The sequence below is a fragment of the Xenopus laevis genome, chromosome 1S (assembly GCF_017654675.1).
Source record: "Xenopus laevis strain J_2021 chromosome 1S, Xenopus_laevis_v10.1, whole genome shotgun sequence".
Classification (NCBI taxonomy): Eukaryota; Metazoa; Chordata; class Amphibia; order Anura; family Pipidae; genus Xenopus; species Xenopus laevis.
This window is the reverse complement of record NC_054372.1, coordinates 108950411-108969906: the sequence shown is the minus strand read 5'-3', so window position 1 is coordinate 108969906 and position 19496 is coordinate 108950411. Positions and strand designations below refer to the sequence as shown.

The window sequence follows — 19496 nt, the reverse complement described above, 5'->3', positions numbered from 1 at the left end:
TCATTTTCTGCATTTCTTCATATATTCACCTCTCCAATCAACTTTTTAATCAAAGTACACTGTTCTTCTGAAATATGTCTAGTATAATCCATTTTACTCAGATTTTCAGAAAGAAATGCACTATAACCGGAATGCACAATTAAAAGCCATAATTGACACCTGTTTTTTCACAGGATGAATGATCTCACTAATTGAACTCCACACTGCTATTATTTTGAACAAGCTAATATTTTGAACACTGCTAGTATTTTGAACAAACCCTAATTAATGATTTGTTTACAATGAATCAGCAGCATGCATGTCATGACTGTCGGGTCTGTTGGTTTTCTATTACTCTACTACACCTACTAGTAAATTATTTGCCATGTAGAAATATAATTTCTACCATAAACCGTGATTCATAAAGTTAGTAATATCAGACTGCCATTACTCTGAACACAACTGTAATTTTAACTTTTCGTCTCCTTTCATTCCTGATTCCAGTTTCTATGTGTAAATAAAACACTTTCTGGTGACAGATCCACTTTAACTTGTTAAGCAAGATGCCTCATTTATCGAAATATCTCCATAATCAATAGATGAATAGTTATTGCACGTTTTTGTTTCTTAGTTAGCTTAGGTGTCTGTTACCTCTTCTCAGTGCCTGTATTACTTTCCTCTGTTGTGGTGTAGGAAGTAGTGGAAGATTCTCCAAGGTTGATCAGGTCACTGGCTGTGGAGTTCGATTGCACTTTATGCTCTGAAGAATCTGCCATCACACGTAGGTTACTGCCATGAATACTGTCTCCTGAGTTGCTTGGTTTGAGAAAAAAGCTGAAACAAAGGAGTGTGCTTACTGAAGTAGTGCTGCATGGAGATAAGAGGCCATTTTCATCATTTATTTATATGACCAAACAAAATCACAAGAGGAGGAGCTCCTGTCTACAGGCCTGTATCATTAATGTTATGAGACTACTGAACCCCTTAGCTGGCATGGTTGGATGGCTTTTTAGCAAGTGAGGGAATTCAGGGTTATGTAAAATAGCTTATAGTACAAGATGATCCAGGGACTAGTCTGATTGCCATCTTGGAGTCAGGAAGGAATTTCTCCCCCTCTAAGGCAAACTAGAGAGGCTTCAGACTTTTCCCCCCCTTCCTCTGGATCAACAAGCAGTTTGGCTGGTTATATATAGACTAAAAAAGATTGAACGTGTGTCTTTTTTCAGACTAACTTACTATGGTACAATCAATCAATATACAAGCACGTGCACCTTGCTTTTTTTGGTCTTGATGCAAATAATGAAATAATACATCCAGAAAAGCAGTATCACTCAGTCATGCACTCATGAATTAGATATAACACTGGACCCTCCATATACTTTTTTGAAAACATGTTTCAACTTAATTATGTGTATAAATAAAGGTCACAATCAGATCTGGTATGTACTGTAGACATTATACCAAGAAAGCAGAATGACGAGAGACCTCTGTTTTATATTTTGATTCTTCCACATTCGAAACTGATGAGGTTTAGGTTAGTGAACATGTGGATTTGAGTGTTGTTGTTCTACAGGGGGCAGCATAATGCAGATATCTGGGGGGAGGGGGTTTCTTCTATGTGGCTGCCAATTATCTTCAAGAAAGATTTACCTGTTGCTATGGTCTAACACTTACACATTTGCACATAATTTAGCCAACTCATATTACTAAAAGAAGTAAAATACAAACCTTGCAGTGCCACGAAGGTCTTTAAACTCAATATTAAGAAGAGGTAAAAAGGGGGTTTTACAGAAGGGACATGTGGTATTTAAGTTGGAGTCATCAGCAGTCCATCCAGCCATTATCTCTTCATCATACACAAGTGCATCACAAACACGGCACTGAGAGCAGCTGGACATTAAGACCTGTATAAACAAAGATGCAAGTGAAGATCTAGGGTCAAATAGTAACAGGATATTGTTTGTATTTAAATGCCCAGCCACAAACATAAGCATAATTTAGAAATTGCCACAGATCAAAGATACTAAATGCCAAAAACAAAATATCTACTGTATGAAAAAATGCATAGTACAGGACACCTGATTAGAATGTGCAATGCAGTATAAATCACTTGCTCACACAGCATCTCTATAAGGCATTTATCAAGGGTTGAATTTCGCATTCATGCAAGTTTTTTTTAACTCCCATAAATTCGACTCGTCTACAGGCCTGAATCATAAATGTTATGAGACTGCTGAACCCCTTAGCTGGCATGGTTGGATGGCTTTTTAGCAAGTGAGGGAATTCAGGGTTATGTAAAATAGCTTATAGTACAGCTATAGTACAGGGACTAGTCCAATTGCCATCTTGGAGTCAGGAAGGAATTTTTCCCCCTCTGAGGCAAATTGGAGAGGCTTCAGACTTTCCCCCCTTCCTCTGGATCAACAAGCAGTTTGGCTGGTTATATATAGACTAAAAAAGATTTAACGTGTGTCTTTTTTTAAGACTAACTTACTATGGTACCATCAATCAATATACAAGCACGTGCACCTGGCTTTTTTAGGTCTTGATGCAAATAATACATTCAGAAAAGCAGTATCACTCAGTCATGCACTCATGAATAGTTCTTGCAATTATACACATTGACCATTAGAGGTATACACCTAGTATACACTATTGATGCTTTATGCTTCTAAGAAAGAAATATTTTATGAGATACAGATGTTTCTAATGTTTATGTTACTGTTCCATTTCTTAAGCTTTCTGAAACTTTACTTATGGCATCTGGGTACTGCCTTTGTATACATGAAATAGGTGGTATCTTTGCTTAAGCTTTGTGAATATAGTAAGAATAGTAAACAGACATTGCTATGGTATTTGTCCCTGGCAAAGAACCTCCCTACTTTAGGGTTATACATCTTATGCTGCCTCTCTATATTGGATTAGCCATGAGCAGGGCTGGTTGAGGCACATTTCTGGTGTGGTTGTTGATGCCTAGTTTTAAATTAACAGGCAATTGTGTGTATTTTTGTGGTTGTAATTACTTATATTTAATAAAAAGGATGTTGTGTAAAGTTTGGAGCATAGATTCTTCTCCCCAGGACTTTTTTTCATTATTGTAACAGCCACTTGCTACTGACGTACTGCACAGAAGATTATTTAGATGCTTATAAAGGTGGCCATACACGGGCACATAAAGCTGCCAATATCGGTCGTTTGGACCAATTTGACAGCTTATCTGCCCGTGTATGGTGTCTTCCCGATCGATATCTGGCCACGTTATCCATCGGGAAGGTTTGATTTTTAACCGACCGACCCGTCTGAGCCCCTTGGCGTATCGTAATTCGATCGTTCGGCCATACGGCCGAACGTTCGAATTACCCCCTATATAGCCATGCCGTTAGTGACATATTGGGGAAAGATCCGCTCGAACGAATCTTTGAGTCTATGGCCAGCTTAAGGGACAAAGAATCCATGTATAAAAAAAATACCTTAAAGATTAACTTACCTCCATTGCCCAATTCTGAAATATGCTGGACAAGCTGGTGCTATGAGAGGATCCTTGCTCTGATTTTTCAGACTCTAGACCCCTTGATGCTTTCCCCTGTACAGATTCATCTATAATTTAACAAAGGAAAGAGGTCTATTTATATATATCCATATAGCTAAGCTACGGGACAACAGCTTTATTGTTTCCTGAATACCCACATCCACTCAGCAATTTACATCCTACTAATTTCTCATAATAAACAACTGGATAATGGTTGCAATCAATGGAGATTCTTTTTTTTATTCATGATATTTATATTAAGTATTTCACATTATGTTAATCATCTGATTTGCAAAAGCGGACTTGCTAGCAATGCTGCAGCAGCAATGCACAGATTTATCTTATAAAGGGTTCTAGCACTTCTCAAACTTGCTTTCCAGATTTAGTACAATGCGAATATATTTCGAACTATATGCAGTACATAAGTTAGACTGCTATGTTAGACTGAACAGTTGACAGAGCACCCAAAAAACAGATTAGAAATTCATACTATAGGGCAAGGTTAGTATATGGAGCAGAAGGACTAAATAATCCAAGAAGTTAAATTGGGCTTGCCAGTGTTGTGGTTTATCTTACACTGAACAGAGCAGCTGTGTGTGGAAAGTAACACAGCACCCCTATGCAAAAATGGGATAATAATAATAAATTAAATCACTTGTGGGCTTTGGTTAACATTTAATGAGACATCCTTACTGTTAAAATAGTTGTGCTTGCTTGTGTCACCACTGCTGCTGCTGCCTAGGCTGGTGTTACTCTGTGTCAGCTCATTGCCAGGAAGTCCATTTGAAGCCATCTTGAAGGAAAGATTGTCACTGATTGCAGGCTCTTCGGGTCTTAAAGGAAAATTAGACTGACCTCTCTGACTCTGACTTTCCTCCTAACAAAGAAACACTTTCACTTAATTGTCAACAAATATGAATTATGGCATTTTATAAAAAAAAAATGTATGTTATGAAAAGGTTGACTATATCAGGATTTAGTCACAAAACCCTTTATTTTTACTGCTTATGTCCTGATTGAAAATGTATAATTTGTATAAAAAAAAGAAATTGGTTAAATGGGTTGTTCACCTTCCAAACGCTTTTTTTCAGTTGAGTTGTTTCAAGATTGTTCGCTATAAACAAATGGTTTTCCATCTTTTGCCTTTTACCCTTTTCCCAATATTGATGAAGTTGAGTGGCTCAGTCTGGCAGCTCAGTGATCCAGGCAGGAGCATTCTGAACTGTTACAATTTGCTACATTTAATTGATACATTTAGTGTATACATGTCTCAGTAGCATCTGTGGAATATTAGCAACTATTGTATCAGTTCTAACTGAACTGGAAGGTTTAATAACACATAAAAGCTCCAATCTTGCTAATACAATCAACGCCTATCTCAGTGACATCATTGTGGATTACGATAAACAGATTATGATGATTGGAGCAACATTCCAGAGGATATATATTCTAGTAGGAAGATTTACAAGTTATTCTGGATTGAGAAAGCCAGTTGGATGACAGAAAAAAACACAGCAAGTCCAGTTGATTTGACTTATATTTATAGATATACCATGACCTGGATGAATGAGAATCTTCACAAACATGTCACAAATAGAAAATAGATAGTAATTGGGAAAAGTCTTTATTTCTGGTAATCTATCTGAAACCAACTGAACTGAAGAAAGTGTTTGAAGGTGAATGACCTGGAGTAAAAACAAAGTAAAATAAAGCTCTAATTATATAATTAGAGCTTGTATTCCAAAATAATACAATTACATATCTGCAGGACACTGATCAACACAAATTCATTGGATAAATGTTTCATACTTGCCTCATCATCAGAGTAGCTATAAGCGGATGCCACAGCCCCCCAAACTTTACTTGCTACAGTGGCTGCCTGCTTCATGCCTGATTTGAGCACATCAATTTTAGGTCCTGTCAGAAGGCTGTCAAATTTTAGCCCAGGAAAAGAGTTGACCATTGATCCCAGAGAGCCATGTGGGGAGCTGCGGACAAGAGCATTGAGTGAGACTGATCGTTCCTTTTGGTTGCGTAGGTGATGCTTTGGACTGCTAGTAAAAGTCTTTGATCTGGAAACAGTGGAGTTCTTCTGGTTCTCACTCTGCACTTCTGATGGAGGAAAGGAGTCAACAGGTAAGCTAGAGCGCCGCTCTAGGCCAGCTTGGTTGTGGTTCCCAGATCCACTTCCTAAGTCTTGTCCTCCTAACTCCATACTGGAAGACTTGGAGCCAAGAGGACTTTTCAGGTTCATGTAGCTTTCAATCTCATCTGCCAGATTACGTGCAACAACAGGTGAAATGTGCTTTTCCTCAGATGGTGATGGCTCTTTTTCCACGGTCTGCGAAGCCAGTAAAGATAGAGGGTCAAGACCCTTTTCTACCCCTTCTCGTTCTACTGCTTTGGTTAGACCATAGAAACTATGCCTTTTATTTAGCTCACTTTTAAGTTTAGGAGTATCCCTGAGAGCAATGCGGTCTTCCCCAGAGTCACCAGCATCCACCGTGCTTTCCTCTTTCACTGTATCCAACTGATCAGATGGCCCTTGCAGTTGAGAGGCTGTTAGCTTCTCAGTGGCTTTCTCAGGTTCTTCAGTTTGTTCACAAGTTGTGCTATCAGATATCTGATAGACAGAATGGTCATCTATACCTTCAAAGCAGAATTGGTTCTTGACATGCTGAGGTGGTGGTGGTGATGTCTTTGAAAGAGCTGCAGTAAGTATTTTTGCATCTGCTCCCATTTTTATGGCTATTTCATTAGTGGTTAAATCAAGACTGCCTTTCTTTAGCAACATAACTGCTCGGCTCTCTGCACTAAAACTACAGCTTCGCTCAGAAAACATTTTCTGCCTCTTCTGAGATCTCTCGTTGGACTTCTTGGTTTGACCTTCACTGCAAAACACATGGTCTTCCCCAACATCCAAAACCGGAGATAACAGTCCAGTCCCACCTCCTGCAACCAGTTAATTAATCAGTAAAGCAAAAGTTTGCATACAAATAAAAAAGATTTTTTGTTTGAAAAACCACACACATGCAGATGGCAAGATGATGACTCACCGCTACTGCTTCTCCTTCCTGTGCTGTCAAAAATTCCTGAAGGAACTTTAACAATGCTGCTTCCACAAGGAGGTGATTCAGGGGGACTTGGAGCCTCAGAGGTTGAAAGTAATTTTTCGGGATGGTCTCCGCTGCTAGATACTATAGCATTAAGAATAAAGTTTCTCTCAATCAAATGTTTTACCAGACACTCTAAGGGCAAAATCAAACTATAAACTGAATAGGAAAAATGCATTACAGTATTATTTAATGGAGATTAATATTAGTAACACTGGTATTTGGTTACTAGAATTGTGAGTTTGCTGCCACAAGGTTTAACTGGGAGTCATAATCTGACTGAACACAATCTAAAAACAATATTGCTGATGAAACAGAGAAACTTGAAATATAAAGGTATTTTCAATTTCACTGCACTGCACAGATCAGCACAAGACATACCAAAAACCTTAGATATTTCTTAATTAAAACAGTTCAGCAGTTCAACACAAGCCATAGTCATTGAGTTCATGTCATTCCTTTAAAGAAACAGTAACACTAAAAACTGGAAGTATATCAAAGTTATGAAAATATAATGTACTGTTGCTCTGCACTGGTAAAACTGCTGTGTGTTGCTTCAGCAATACTAATATAGTTTATATAAACAACCTGCTGTGTAGTCATGGGGGCAGCCATTCAAACTGGAAAAAAGGAGAAAAGGCACAGGTTACATAGCAGATAAAACACCATTGTGTTGTGACCTATGGCTTTTTCTATTTTTTTCCAGCTTGAATGGCTGCCCCCATGGCTACACAGCAGCTTGTTTATATAAACTATAGTTGTGTTTCAGCAGTTTTACCAGTGCATGCTAACAGTATATTATGTAAATAAATTGAAAATGCTTTCAATTTTTGGCGTTACTGTTCCGTTAACCTATTCCCATCTGTGATGTGAAAATAAAATGTAATGTCTTGTGATAAGGATCAAAGCAAGGGCTTGTCTGGATAATATACAGTTCCCAGATCCAGGGGCGTTTCAGGGGCTGCTGCTGCCTGAGGCAGCTACCAGGAGGCGCCCCCCTCCCACTCCGCACAACTTTTAGCGTCAGAGTGGGTCCAGGGGTGCTGCATTGCTAGTGCAGTGAGCGCTATTGCCAAATTTTTGTGACCCCTGGTAACTGGCCGCTCCATACCACCTGAAGCAATGTTCTAACCTTGCCCCATGGCAGGAGCGACCCTACCCAGATCTCAATCAGGCTATTTTGGATCTCAGTCCCAGGGCCAGGCCAAGCCCACACCGTGTGCAAACTCGTGAGTATGCATGCACCACCAAAAGAAGGGAGGGAGGGAAGAGTAACGAAGGGGATGGGGAGGTGGGGAGAGTGACGGAGGGAGGGGACGAGAGAAGAGGGAGGTGAAAGCAGCAGGGGAGCAAACCACCGGGTCAAGGGGTAGGCAGAAGACCTTTGAACAGGTACCAGCCCAGCCCCTTTACATCTTTGCGCCCTAGACAGGTGCCTCTTCTGCCTACCCTGCTCAGTCCAGATCCGATTCCTACAGCTGCATAACTACACTCTTTGTTTTCAATCACTTTATACTTTTAAGCTTAAACATCCATTGCTATTCCACTTGAACACAGGCCGTTCCTTCTATTATTCTTCTACTGCTGAACTGTGCATTGAAAACACTGGTTAAACATTTTTCACCTGTCGCATCCATAGAGGAAAGTGAGGGCTCATCACAGTTTGGCGTGTGCTTCAGTTTTGCTTTACAATCTGCTTCTGCGTTATTTTTCTGCTCAGTACCACCTTCAGCACCATCTGTCTCGACTTCGCCTTTGGAGTCATTATTAGATGGACTCTCTGAGAAAGAAAATGTGCACATTTCTATTCTGTAGAATCTCTTAATTTGCTACAGCCATACAAAACCATGCAGATGGCTCACAATTCACAATGCTATGCACCACTATTCATTGCATGTGAAATGAGTGTTCAGTTCAATAAAAAGGCCTCTGCACATGTGCAGTGATATCACAGAGCTTTGTACATAGGCATAATGATGTCACCAGGGCCCCCCCACAAGCCATGCCCACAAATGCAAAGTTCTCCCAACCAGGTAGACTTCTGTTTGAAGCCTCTGGTTAAACAACTTATTTATAATTTGGATAAGATAATTTGGCTAGAGCATTCTGGAAACTCAAACCTGTGGCTTCATGGGATGGCAGCAGAGGTGTTAGTGCAAGGGGTTAACTACCAGTGTGCATAAATCATCTGGCTTGCCAAGAAATAATGCTTGAGATTAGGAAGGGATAGGACACCTTTAGTTGTGGTGCCTGAAGAATCTTAAAGCCAATGCAGGGGTGTACGCCAGCCCAGAGAAAGTCACCTTAGAGATCAACGAATGAACAAAAGGCTTAGCTTTTTTTAAAAATATGTTTACATTCATTTCATTACATTCAAGACATTTTTCAGTAAATTAAAACTTGGACATATATAAGCACGGCTTGTCACTACTCAGGTATTGTAACCATGAAGGTATGATACAATGTATCACCTTCTATAGGTTAATATGTAAATGCACATTGTGATGTCACTTAATTAGAGGGGAGGAGTTCTCCACCTCTGTACCTTTATATACCTGTGGATTGAATTGCACATATGAGAGCACTTGATAAAGGAAGTTGTACCTCCGAAACATTGTGTGGAGATCCAAATAAATCAGCACAATTAGCACAATTGCTGAAGTGTGTGCCATCTGACTTTTTATGCTATATTACTGGAACCAAGTTAAGCAGCAGGCTTTCTGGATACAGCACCACAATACGGTAGCCACAGTCTTTTGAACTATTGCAAAGAGGCTGTAAACCCTGACCCTGTGTGTAGTAGTATAGTATAAGCACAACACCATTTAACTGCGCCGGATTCTTCCTGTCAGTAAAGCATTTAACTTGCCTTACAGCTTTGATTGACAAGCCCCAAGGGACCATAAGAACGTGTCAGAGTCCAACACTCTCTTATTTTGATGAAGAATTCAATTATGCTAAAACCTGAGAAGTGTCACTACCCCTTTAAGCGAGTAAGCCAAATTTTCAAGTTAGGAGCATGCAAGGAGAGAAGTGAGATTACAGGTAAGTAGCCCATCACAAATACCTGTGCTAGAATGGTTATCAGTGGAATCAATTCTGATTAGATCACGCACGAAGAGGGTGTGCTCGCCAGAGTTAGAATCATTACAATTATCCTCTCTTTGATGGCTTACAGCCTCCCCATCATTTGCATGTGCGGAACTTGGAAGAGCTGGGAGAAATGAAAAAGGTTATCATGGGCATAATGAAACAACTGGCTTAAGGCACAGCAATCTCTAGTTAAAAAGCATGGAAATCAGTCTTGTAAGTGGGTTTGTTAGCTGCAGAGTGAAAGCAACATAAATCCTAATCTCTGCACAAGAAAAGACATGTGGCAAGGAACTTAAAAAATTATTTTATATACATATAAAACATGTACATGTCATACATATAAAAGATATAGATGTCATTCATATCAGATGTCAAAGATGTAATAAAAAGTGTCATACAAACTAGCAGGCAGAGGGATTTAGGGTCAGGGATTTAGGGGCGACAAATAACCTCTTCTTCTACTAATCTCCCCGAACTTCCTCCCCTAAAATGAAAATAGCCAGCAGGATGGCACTCAGATCGATTCGTTTTCTGAAGTCGCCCGAAATTCAAAAAAATTCAAAATTCAGGGATATTCGGAAAACTAATGGCTCAGAGTGACAGCCCGTCGGCTATTTTCATTTTAGCCGGCGGGAAGGCAGGGGAGGCAGTTCGGGGAGATTAGTTGTCTAGAAGAATACGATATTTGTTGCAGGACGACTAATCTCCCCGAATCTGCCTGTGTGCCCTGACCCTTAGAATAAAGAAAGCAACCCGCCCACCCCCAGCTGTACAGAGGCTCCGCAGGGACTAGAATGAAAAACTATTTAAAAAAAATTATCATGGTAGTCCCTAAAGAGATTTTGCGGTGGGCCCAGGAACTCATAGTTACACACAGAAAAATTTGGATTAGGTTACTGTTCTGTTGGTAACCAGCATGACAAGACTAAACCATAATGAAGGAGCTGCTCATTTGAAATGGTCTTTAATCAGGTTACAGGCTCAATATAAGGGTAGTATATATCTGTTGTATTCTTTATGAGCTTATATTGGATGTAAGCCCAGTTATAAACTTTTGCCTATGGAAAAGAAAATATAATTTAAAAAAACTTTCCAACATATAATTACAATTTTATTTACAACTACAGTAACTTTAAAAACAATGACAAATATTAATCAAAGGACAAGACAAGCAATATCCACTGGAGGTCTAGCAATTTGTTAGGAAGCCTACAGTGAAAACATGAAATAAACTGAAGATGGTGGTGCTCAGCGGTTTAAAAGGGAAGCAGCTGCCATGGAGTGCCTAACATATTGCCAACCCTCTCCCCTGAGTACTTATTTTCTTTCTTTAATGCATATTAGAAAGTTTCTTTAAATAATGTTTTCTATTGTTTGTCAACATTTTATTTTTGGGTGCACATCCCAGTTATTAATTGGTGCTGTCACAACTATACTGCTATGATGTTAGATAAAGGAATACAAATATAAAAATTGTCCATCAAACATTTAACCTTGTAAGCAAAGGGACATTTTAAATCCTTTGCACTATAGAAAAAGTGCAAACTACCCCTTTAACCAAAAGCTATACTTTATATATACACTTTGAAGATATTATGAAAAACAGATGGAGGCATTACACAATATGTGGCGTTCTCCTGCTAATTACTTGCCACGTTACCTGATGCTGAAGAGTCCTCAGAAGATGTCTGTGACTTCTTTGTTGCCCTTCGGAACTGTGCCAAACCAAACACCACATTGCGAACTTTTGTCCACAGAAAGTTTCCACTGCGATTACTGCTTGGCCATGGGCTGACCAACACAACCTGAGCCACAAAGAACAATCACCCTTTTTTTTTTTTAATTCTTAGATTGATAAATAATGTCATGCATTTATAAAATAAAATACAGAGGAAAGGATTTAAAGCATAATTTTCTGCATATAATAAACATACCTTATTATAGTAACCATAGGTAATTGCATTTGGCTGTATCCCAGCATTTTTCATCTCAAACAATACTCTCACTGCTAGAACAGGGTTTTCCCAAATGCCACACAGCTGCATTACTACCCTGTAACACACCTAAGCAAGAAAAAATATGGTAAGGCATTTGTTAAAATATTCTTTTGCAACTACATAGCTACATAAAAAATATTTGATCCTCAATAGACTTTTGGCTTGTTACTTAAGGTAAATCAAACCTAACCTGTGAAAACTGATAAACTTGGAATTTGTTTATATGTTTAAGAAAATTTTTCTTTTGTAAGATTCAACATGTGTGACATTAACGATCATTAAGAACCTTCAAGGAGATGTATGTTACGTCCAGAAAATGTAATGCATGTTTGGAAATGAAAACTATTTGATCCTGGGGTAAACGTTATATATTATATCAGTTAGCAGCAGGGCATTATCCCCTGTAAAGTGTGTGCAGCAGTCTTATGTACTTATATATAATGTGTTAATACAGCAGCTGTTTTTCATAAATAAATACTCACCTCATCCAATGGATCTACATCGGTTTTCCTCATCTTAACCAACACATCATAAGCTTTTTGAAGTGCACGTGCTTTAGAATGTGATACCTTGATGTAAACAGGCAGGCAAACAAACCACAAGCTAAAGCACTGGCTGAAGAGACATTTGGACCAAGCAGGATCATTGCTAAAATATTTTCTAGCTAGTTTGTGAGCTGTTTTGATTTCCTGAAAAAAAAGTAAATAAATTAAATTCTTTAAAATACTTGTTTTTAAAAGATCTGAATAAATTAATAAAGATTTTACACAAAAAACAGTTGATAGTAGATCACGTATAAAAGTTCCATGTAATTTGTTTGGCTAAAGTCCTCAAGAGTCATGCTAAGGTATTACACCTGTAAACAACCAGTAACTGAAAGAATGTTATCTCTATGACAGATATATTCACTTGACTACAGTAAGGCTACAGAAATATACTATACCTGTTTTGTCCTTTTCCCAATAAATGTGGGGCTGCTTGCTGCTCGGCTACCTTTAGCGGTTCCATTGAAAGAAAGGTACTGATCACGTGTTTGGTCAAAAAGAGCGTAGTCTAGTCTTGGAAAGCTTTTGTAGCTAGTTGTGAGGAAATACATTTTATTAAACATTACATAAATATGTTTATTCCTTCAAATAATATTTACAAGTTACTAAAAACATAAAATAACCAAAAACAAAACAAGACAGCTCTTGCAAGTGATTGTAAAGAGTAACCACTGAGGGGAAAAAATTAGAGCATCCCCGGCAGGTCCGGACTGAGAATTAAAATAGGTACACAGAGGCCCAATCAGCCCACACAGAGGCCCAAACAGCCCCCACCAGCCCACTAAATACTGACTTTCTATGGCACCTTATAGCAGCCCCTCTGGCATTTGCCAGAACCCACATATTGCCAGTCCGGGCCTGATCCCCGGGGCTAATGAACATTTTAGATATATAGGTATGGGACCGGTTATCCAGAATCCTCTGGACATGGGATTTTCCGGATAACGGATCTTTCCGTAATTTGGATCTTCGTACCTTAAGTCTACTAGAAAATCATGTAAGCATTAAATAAACCCAAAAGGCTGGTTCTGCTATTAATTATATCTTGGTTGGATCAAGTACAAGGTACCGTTTTATTATTACAGAGAAAAAGGAAATCACTTTTAAAGATTTGGATATGATTATAATGGAGTCTATGGGAGACAGCCTTTCCGTAATTCGGAACTTTCTGGATAACGGGTTTAACGGATCCCATACCTGTACTACAATTCTGACACACAGATAAGCTGACCATACAATTGCTGAATCTGCTTGCAAATTGCATCATACTGGCCCATGCCTATTCAAACGCAAAGGACTTGCTAACTGGCATCTGGTCAGAGTTCAGAGGACTGCTTCAGGCTACGGGGGCAGTAAGTCTCCAAAGAACCCCCAATGTGAATGGATAGCTCACCATAGAAGAAAGGTGAGCAACAATTGGATCAGCATGCTTTGGAGTTTGGAGATTACCAGCATTTTTTATACAAATGCAGAGGATGTTTATACATATATATTTTACATTTTCAGATAGTTGAGTTGTTTTATTTATGCACTGTCCTCAACCCTGCTGTAAAAAAGTGCAATACTGACAAACGGAGCAATTAGCTTATTTTGTAATTTAATTATATCCTAAATTCCAGCATTCCTCAGATATGGAATTCCGTACTGCCACATAGCTTTACTTTAAACTTAAGTGTTAGGTTGATGTTATGAAAAAAAAAATCCCAAGTGATGAGTGGCTACTACCTATATTTTGGGTGAGGGTCAGGTCCATCTTCAGGCAGAGGCTCAGGTGGCATTATAAATACGGTGTGCTCGCTCTTCTGTGAGTCATCTAGCTCAATCAGACGAGTGTCTTCTGGGAATTCCAAATCCCCCTGTTAATGCAATAGTCACAAAATATCAGAGAGAAAATCCAATGAAATGGAAGTTGGATCTCGGAAGAATAAACAGCAATGGCATTTAGTAATCTCCCTCCTTACTGCATTCAAGTGTGAATAATATGAAAGCCAAGCTATAGGAAGTAAAAGAAACTCACAGGATAGCATCCTCTCACTGCTGAAAGATCCTTCACCATTCAACCATACATCGAGAAAGCAGATGAATTTTAGAGCTTCTTCGGGTGCTTTTAAGCAACCCAAAAACACATTGTTAAAGTACCTGAAACATCCCCATGGCTTTACATTGCAATCACATGACAAGTGTTCTTGCCAAAACTTGTCAGGTAATAGTTGCCTGAAGAAGCATCAATAAGTGATTTCAGGCAACTATTGTCAGACTAGCCCTTGTACAAGCACTTACCAGGTGACTTATGTAAATCTGTGAAGGGCTCCTAAAAATGCATCACTTTAAGGGGTTATTTTCTAAGCTCCGAATACCCGAAATCTGAAAAATTCGTAATTTTTTTTTATAAAATCGGACTTCACGAATTTTTCAGAATTTATTAAACCCCGAGGGCTAAAAAGCCCGAATATAAAAACACTGCATCGCAAACCTGTCGAGGTTGCATACAAGTCAATGGGAACAGTCCTATTGATTTTTGGTTATGTCGGGGGTTTCGGGCAATTCCACAATGTTTTCTGAGCTTTTGGGTGAAAACTCTGAAAAATTCAGAGATTTCGAGGAAAATTCACGAAAAAATCGTGAAAATCTGAGCTTTTCCCACAAAGCAAATTTTCAGGGAAAATGTAATAATAAATACACATTTAAAACCAGAGCGGGTTAGATCGGAGTTTGTAGCAGCCGATATTAAGATGAATTCGAACCTTGATTAATAACCTCCTAAGTGTAGGAAACAGCCCTGTGTGACCATGTATCCAAAGAGGTGACAGAAGAAGACATTCCATAGTAAGTCAGTTTACATACCTTATCACCTCTTTCCACTCCTTTATCAGGAAACAACTAAACAAAGTAAAAACTCTGTTAATTACTTTATTCATGCAAATACTGTGCATGCAAGTCTCCTACTAGTAGCAGTGATAAGAACAACTAAAATGCCACAAAACATTACTATTAATCTTTCCTTTGCATTTTAAACAATTGGATTATAAAAATTTCCATTTTGCTTTGTTTTCCCTGACATCTACAAAGATCATTCTATTACAAGTAGTCAAGGGGGGCATTTCATAAGGGCAAATCACATGAAGGGGGTCATTCTGGATCAGCTGTCATCCACACCCTTGTGCAGCCCCATTAACAGTCATAGCGTCAGCCTGTGTGAAGCTACACTAATAGTGGATAAGATCTGCTACTGTGCCTATTGGTGAATTAAATAACACAGGGCGGAAGGAAGGGATAAGCCACACAAAGTGGCCATAGACGTAACAATTACGATCTTTCCAAGAAAGATTGTTCATTTCAATACACACGTGTAGAGCTGAATCGGCAGATATACAGGTAGAAACAATAGAATTCCACCTGTATCTGACGATTCAGTTCTAACAAAGGCCGATGTTTGGGTGCCTTCAAAGGCACCCAATCAAAATGTACCGTCCAGCCCAATCGAAAAGCTCTTTTCCCACCATACACTCACCGAATATCGTACGAAAATTAGTTTTGTACGATATTATCTGTGCGGCTATGGCTACCTTAAGTCTACCAGTGATGCTTTAGAAATTCCCACGGGAGGTGTATTTTTTTTCCCCTGAAGAGAAGTGCTGGCCTGGGGAATAAGATGACTGAATTCACTGGGGTGTAGGTGTGCCAGTAAATATAGTGTTCCTTGCCCTTTAATAGTGGTTGTTTATTGAATAAATTACCTTAAACAGTTTCAGTAAAATATTGAAATGCACAGTTCAATAAATAAAACTGAGGACAAGTACTTTTTATACCTTTTCAAGGCAGTCATCAAAGAAGGCCAAACTGGTGTCCTTATCGCTGACAAAGCTGCATTCTTCAATGAAGCGGATGAAGATCTGGGTTTTTGTCAGTGAAGTGTAGAATTTCATGTGTGCACGATCCCTACTTTTCAGAAACCCTGTAACATTGGAAATTAACCTGTTATATTTGCATTTTATAAATATCACACAGTTCCCAGTCAAATGCATTTTAGAGAAAATCTCATTAGTACGAAATAATTCCAGTGAGAATGAAATTAAAAGCACAATATAATTGAGTTTAGCAGGACTTCATTTCAAATTAAGCTCTTTTCATATATGTTTTGATTATTATTTTAAAGGAATTGTTGAGTGTAAAAATAAAAACTGGGTAAATAGATAGTATGTGGAAAATAAAAATGTTTCTAATATAGTTAGTTAAAAATTGTAAAAAAATGTATAAAGGCTGGAGTGACTGGATGTCTAACATAATAGCCAGAACATTACTTCCTGCTTTTCAGCTCTCTTGGGTTCCACTGATTGGTTACCCTGGTGATCAAGCAGTAACCAATCAGAGACTTGAGGGGGCCATAACTGTTTGCTTTTGAATCTGAGCTCAATGCGGAGGATCAATTGCAAACTCACTGAACAGTTATGTCCCACGTGGCCCCCCTTCAAGTCACTGACTAACTCAGAGTTAGAGAACTGAAAAGCAGGAAGTAGTGTTCTGTTCTGTTACACATTCAGTCACTCCAGCCTTTATAGATTACATTTTTGCCTAACTTTATTATAAACTAACTTTATTAGATTTTTTTTTATTTTGCACAGCCTATTTATCCACTTTTTATTTTTACACTAAACTGTTCCTGTAAAAGAGAAGGAAAGTTATTGAGGCAGTTAATTTCCAATAGACAGCCACAATAGTGCAAGCTAGAACGCTATATTTATTGTGAAGAATGCTTTACTATAACGCAGTAAACAGCTCTAGAAGCTTGCTATATTTCTTAAGTATAGCAGCTGCCATATTAGTTTGGTGTGACATAACTTCCTTCCTGAGTCTCCCCCTGCTCCTTCATAGCTCTGGGCTCAGATTACAGGCAGGAGGGAGGGGGAGAGAGGAGAAAACTGAGCATGCTCAAGTCAGTGCCCTGGAGGTTTTAATTGAAAGAAGAAAGTCTGATACAGAAGTCCATGTGTCACAACTGAAGGAATGCTAAAAAATACTCAGATATTCATAGAATGAATTAGTAAAAAATCAACTGAAAGACATTTTCATTATATACTTATTTACTATTGTTCGGTTCTTTCACACAAATGGAAAATCAGCAGAGGCTAAATGCCTACCCTTCATTCCTCATATAATATGCCTTCTCATCTCTTCTGACACAATAACACTGAGTGGAAGGAGATCATCTATAGGGCTCACTAGTTCTTATTAAACAGGAAAGCCACCAGCATAAGTCTCACATTGAACACAAGCTTGTTTAGTTTATATGTTAAAGAGATACTGACTCCAGAAAATAAGCTTTTTTATATCCATCATAACATTATCTTTGAATGCTATTTCTAATTTTGCCATAAAAGTATTTGCCTGATGCTTTTACATTACCTTTCTTACCCCATGTTCCTGTATGAGGGGGCTGCCATATTTGTGCAGCAGAAGTCGGTTAGCATTAGAAACTGACAGACTGAGATGGGACAGTCAGGTTGGCAACACAGTCAGGTTTAGAAACTTCAAGTAATAAGTACTTACAAAAGCAGAACTATCAGCAAAAAACAATCAACCTGACTTTTAGGGAGTTATTTACTAAACTCCGAATGCAAAAATCACGAAAAATTTGTGATATTTTCTGTTATAAAATCTGACTTTTAAAAAAAATCGCAAATTTTTTGGAATATATTAAATCCAGCATCTTAGACCTGTCAATGGAAGAAGTCCCAATGATTTTTTTATGTGCTCTGGGTTTCGGGCAATACCCCGAAGTTTTCGGGTGTAAATTATGACAAAATCGTGATGAAAAAGTCATGAAAAAATTCATGAAAATCTGATTTTTTACCGCAAAGCAAATTTTCGGAAAATGTAATAATAAATAAGCTTAAAAAACCCAAGCAGATTTGATCGGAGTTTGTAGCAGAAAATACTGAGATAAATTCGGACTTTGATAAATAACCCCCTTAGTGTAGATTAATATTTTGAAAAGAAACTTTTTAGTGTCAGTATCACTTTAAAGCAATTAATTAATGATGTGCAAGGAAAACACTATATCATCCTTATTTCAGCTACAGGTAATGAACTATAGGTAATTTCAACCAAAAGTATACAAAAATTTGCAGTAGGGTGCATTTTAAAATATATTTTTCATGCCAGGTTTATTACCTTGACGGTCAAACAGCGAATCTGCAGCAGTAGCTTTGTTGGATGGTGCCTGAGTTATGGGTTTCAAGTAGGTCCTGTAACCTTTGAGTATGGATGCCATGAACCGTAAAAATGCCTCTTGAATTTCCATCTCCAAATCTATTGTTTTCTTTTGCCATGAGAAGTCTGCCTCAATTGGGGTCATCAGTACAGCTGATTCTTCTTGGGACTTTTGGTGAACTGCAGATGTATAGTATACAGGAAAATTGGAATGCTGAATTACTCAAACTGAGAATTTGGATAAAATGCAGACCATGCAGGGGCTAAAGCCCTAAGATTTCTGAACATTTGGGTCAGTTATTCTAATTTCATGACATTTAGTGGAAGAGGAATCAAAGCATGCCTTGATTAATGTAATATAGACAAATAGAAGAGTCCTCTGCACTCAACCCATTATCAATATATTTAAGATATTTTGTGCGTACTGCTACTGAAAATGCCTTACTCTTTAAACAAAACAGGGATTGTTTGTCCATATATTGCAATATATTTAAAGGAATAGTTCAGTGTGAAAATAAAAACTGGGTAAATAGATAGGCTGTGCAAAATAAAAAATGTTTCTAATATAGTTAGTTAGCCAAAAATGTAATATATAAAGGCTGGAGTGAACAGATGTCTAATAAAACAGCCAGAATCCAACTTCCTGCTTTTCAGCTCTATAACTCTGAGTTAGTCAGTGACTTGAAGGGGGGCCACATGGTACATTTCTGTTCAGTGAGTTTGTAATTGATCCTCAGCATTCAGCTCAGATTCAAAAGCAACAGATATGACCCATGTGGCCCCCCCTCAAGTCTCTGATTGGTTACTGCCTGGTAACCAGGGTAACCAGTCTGTGTAAACCAAGAGAGCTGAAAAGCAGGTTCTGACTGACATGTTATACATCAAATCACTCCAGCCTTTATACATTGCATTTTTGGCTAACTATATTAGAAACATTTTTTATTTTGCACAGGCTATCTATTTAGCCAGTTTTTATTTTTACACTGAACAATTCCTTTAAGCTGGCCAATGTATCCAATGCTATCCAATG

At 38.3% G+C, this 19496-nt stretch overlaps 1 protein-coding gene across 3 annotated transcripts in view; it reads right to left on the bottom strand.

The window, feature by feature from the left end:
* dennd4c.S (DENN domain containing 4C S homeolog) overlaps positions 1-19496 on the bottom strand; it is a 58953-nt gene that overhangs the window by 5499 nt on the left and 33958 nt on the right. For 2 of the 3 annotated variants that reach the window (XM_018243749.2, XM_018243751.2), the window contains exons 12-27: positions 18428-18646; positions 16066-16211; positions 15101-15136; positions 13982-14112; positions 12655-12787; positions 12194-12400; positions 11649-11777; positions 11375-11519; positions 9689-9835; positions 8246-8401; positions 6565-6705; positions 5322-6460; positions 4202-4385; positions 3467-3576; positions 1708-1883; positions 631-813 (exon numbers count right to left, since the gene is read on the bottom strand). In XM_018243749.2, the coding sequence (XP_018099238.1) occupies positions 631-813; positions 1708-1883; positions 3467-3576; positions 4202-4385; positions 5322-6460; positions 6565-6705; positions 8246-8401; positions 9689-9835; positions 11375-11519; positions 11649-11777; positions 12194-12400; positions 12655-12787; positions 13982-14112; positions 15101-15136; positions 16066-16211; positions 18428-18646 (3382 nt within the window). The remainder of the gene's footprint in view (positions 1-630; positions 814-1707; positions 1884-3466; positions 3577-4201; positions 4386-5321; positions 6461-6564; positions 6706-8245; positions 8402-9688; positions 9836-11374; positions 11520-11648; positions 11778-12193; positions 12401-12654; positions 12788-13981; positions 14113-15100; positions 15137-16065; positions 16212-18427; positions 18647-19496) is intronic. The other variant, XM_018243752.2, reaches the window with a different exon arrangement.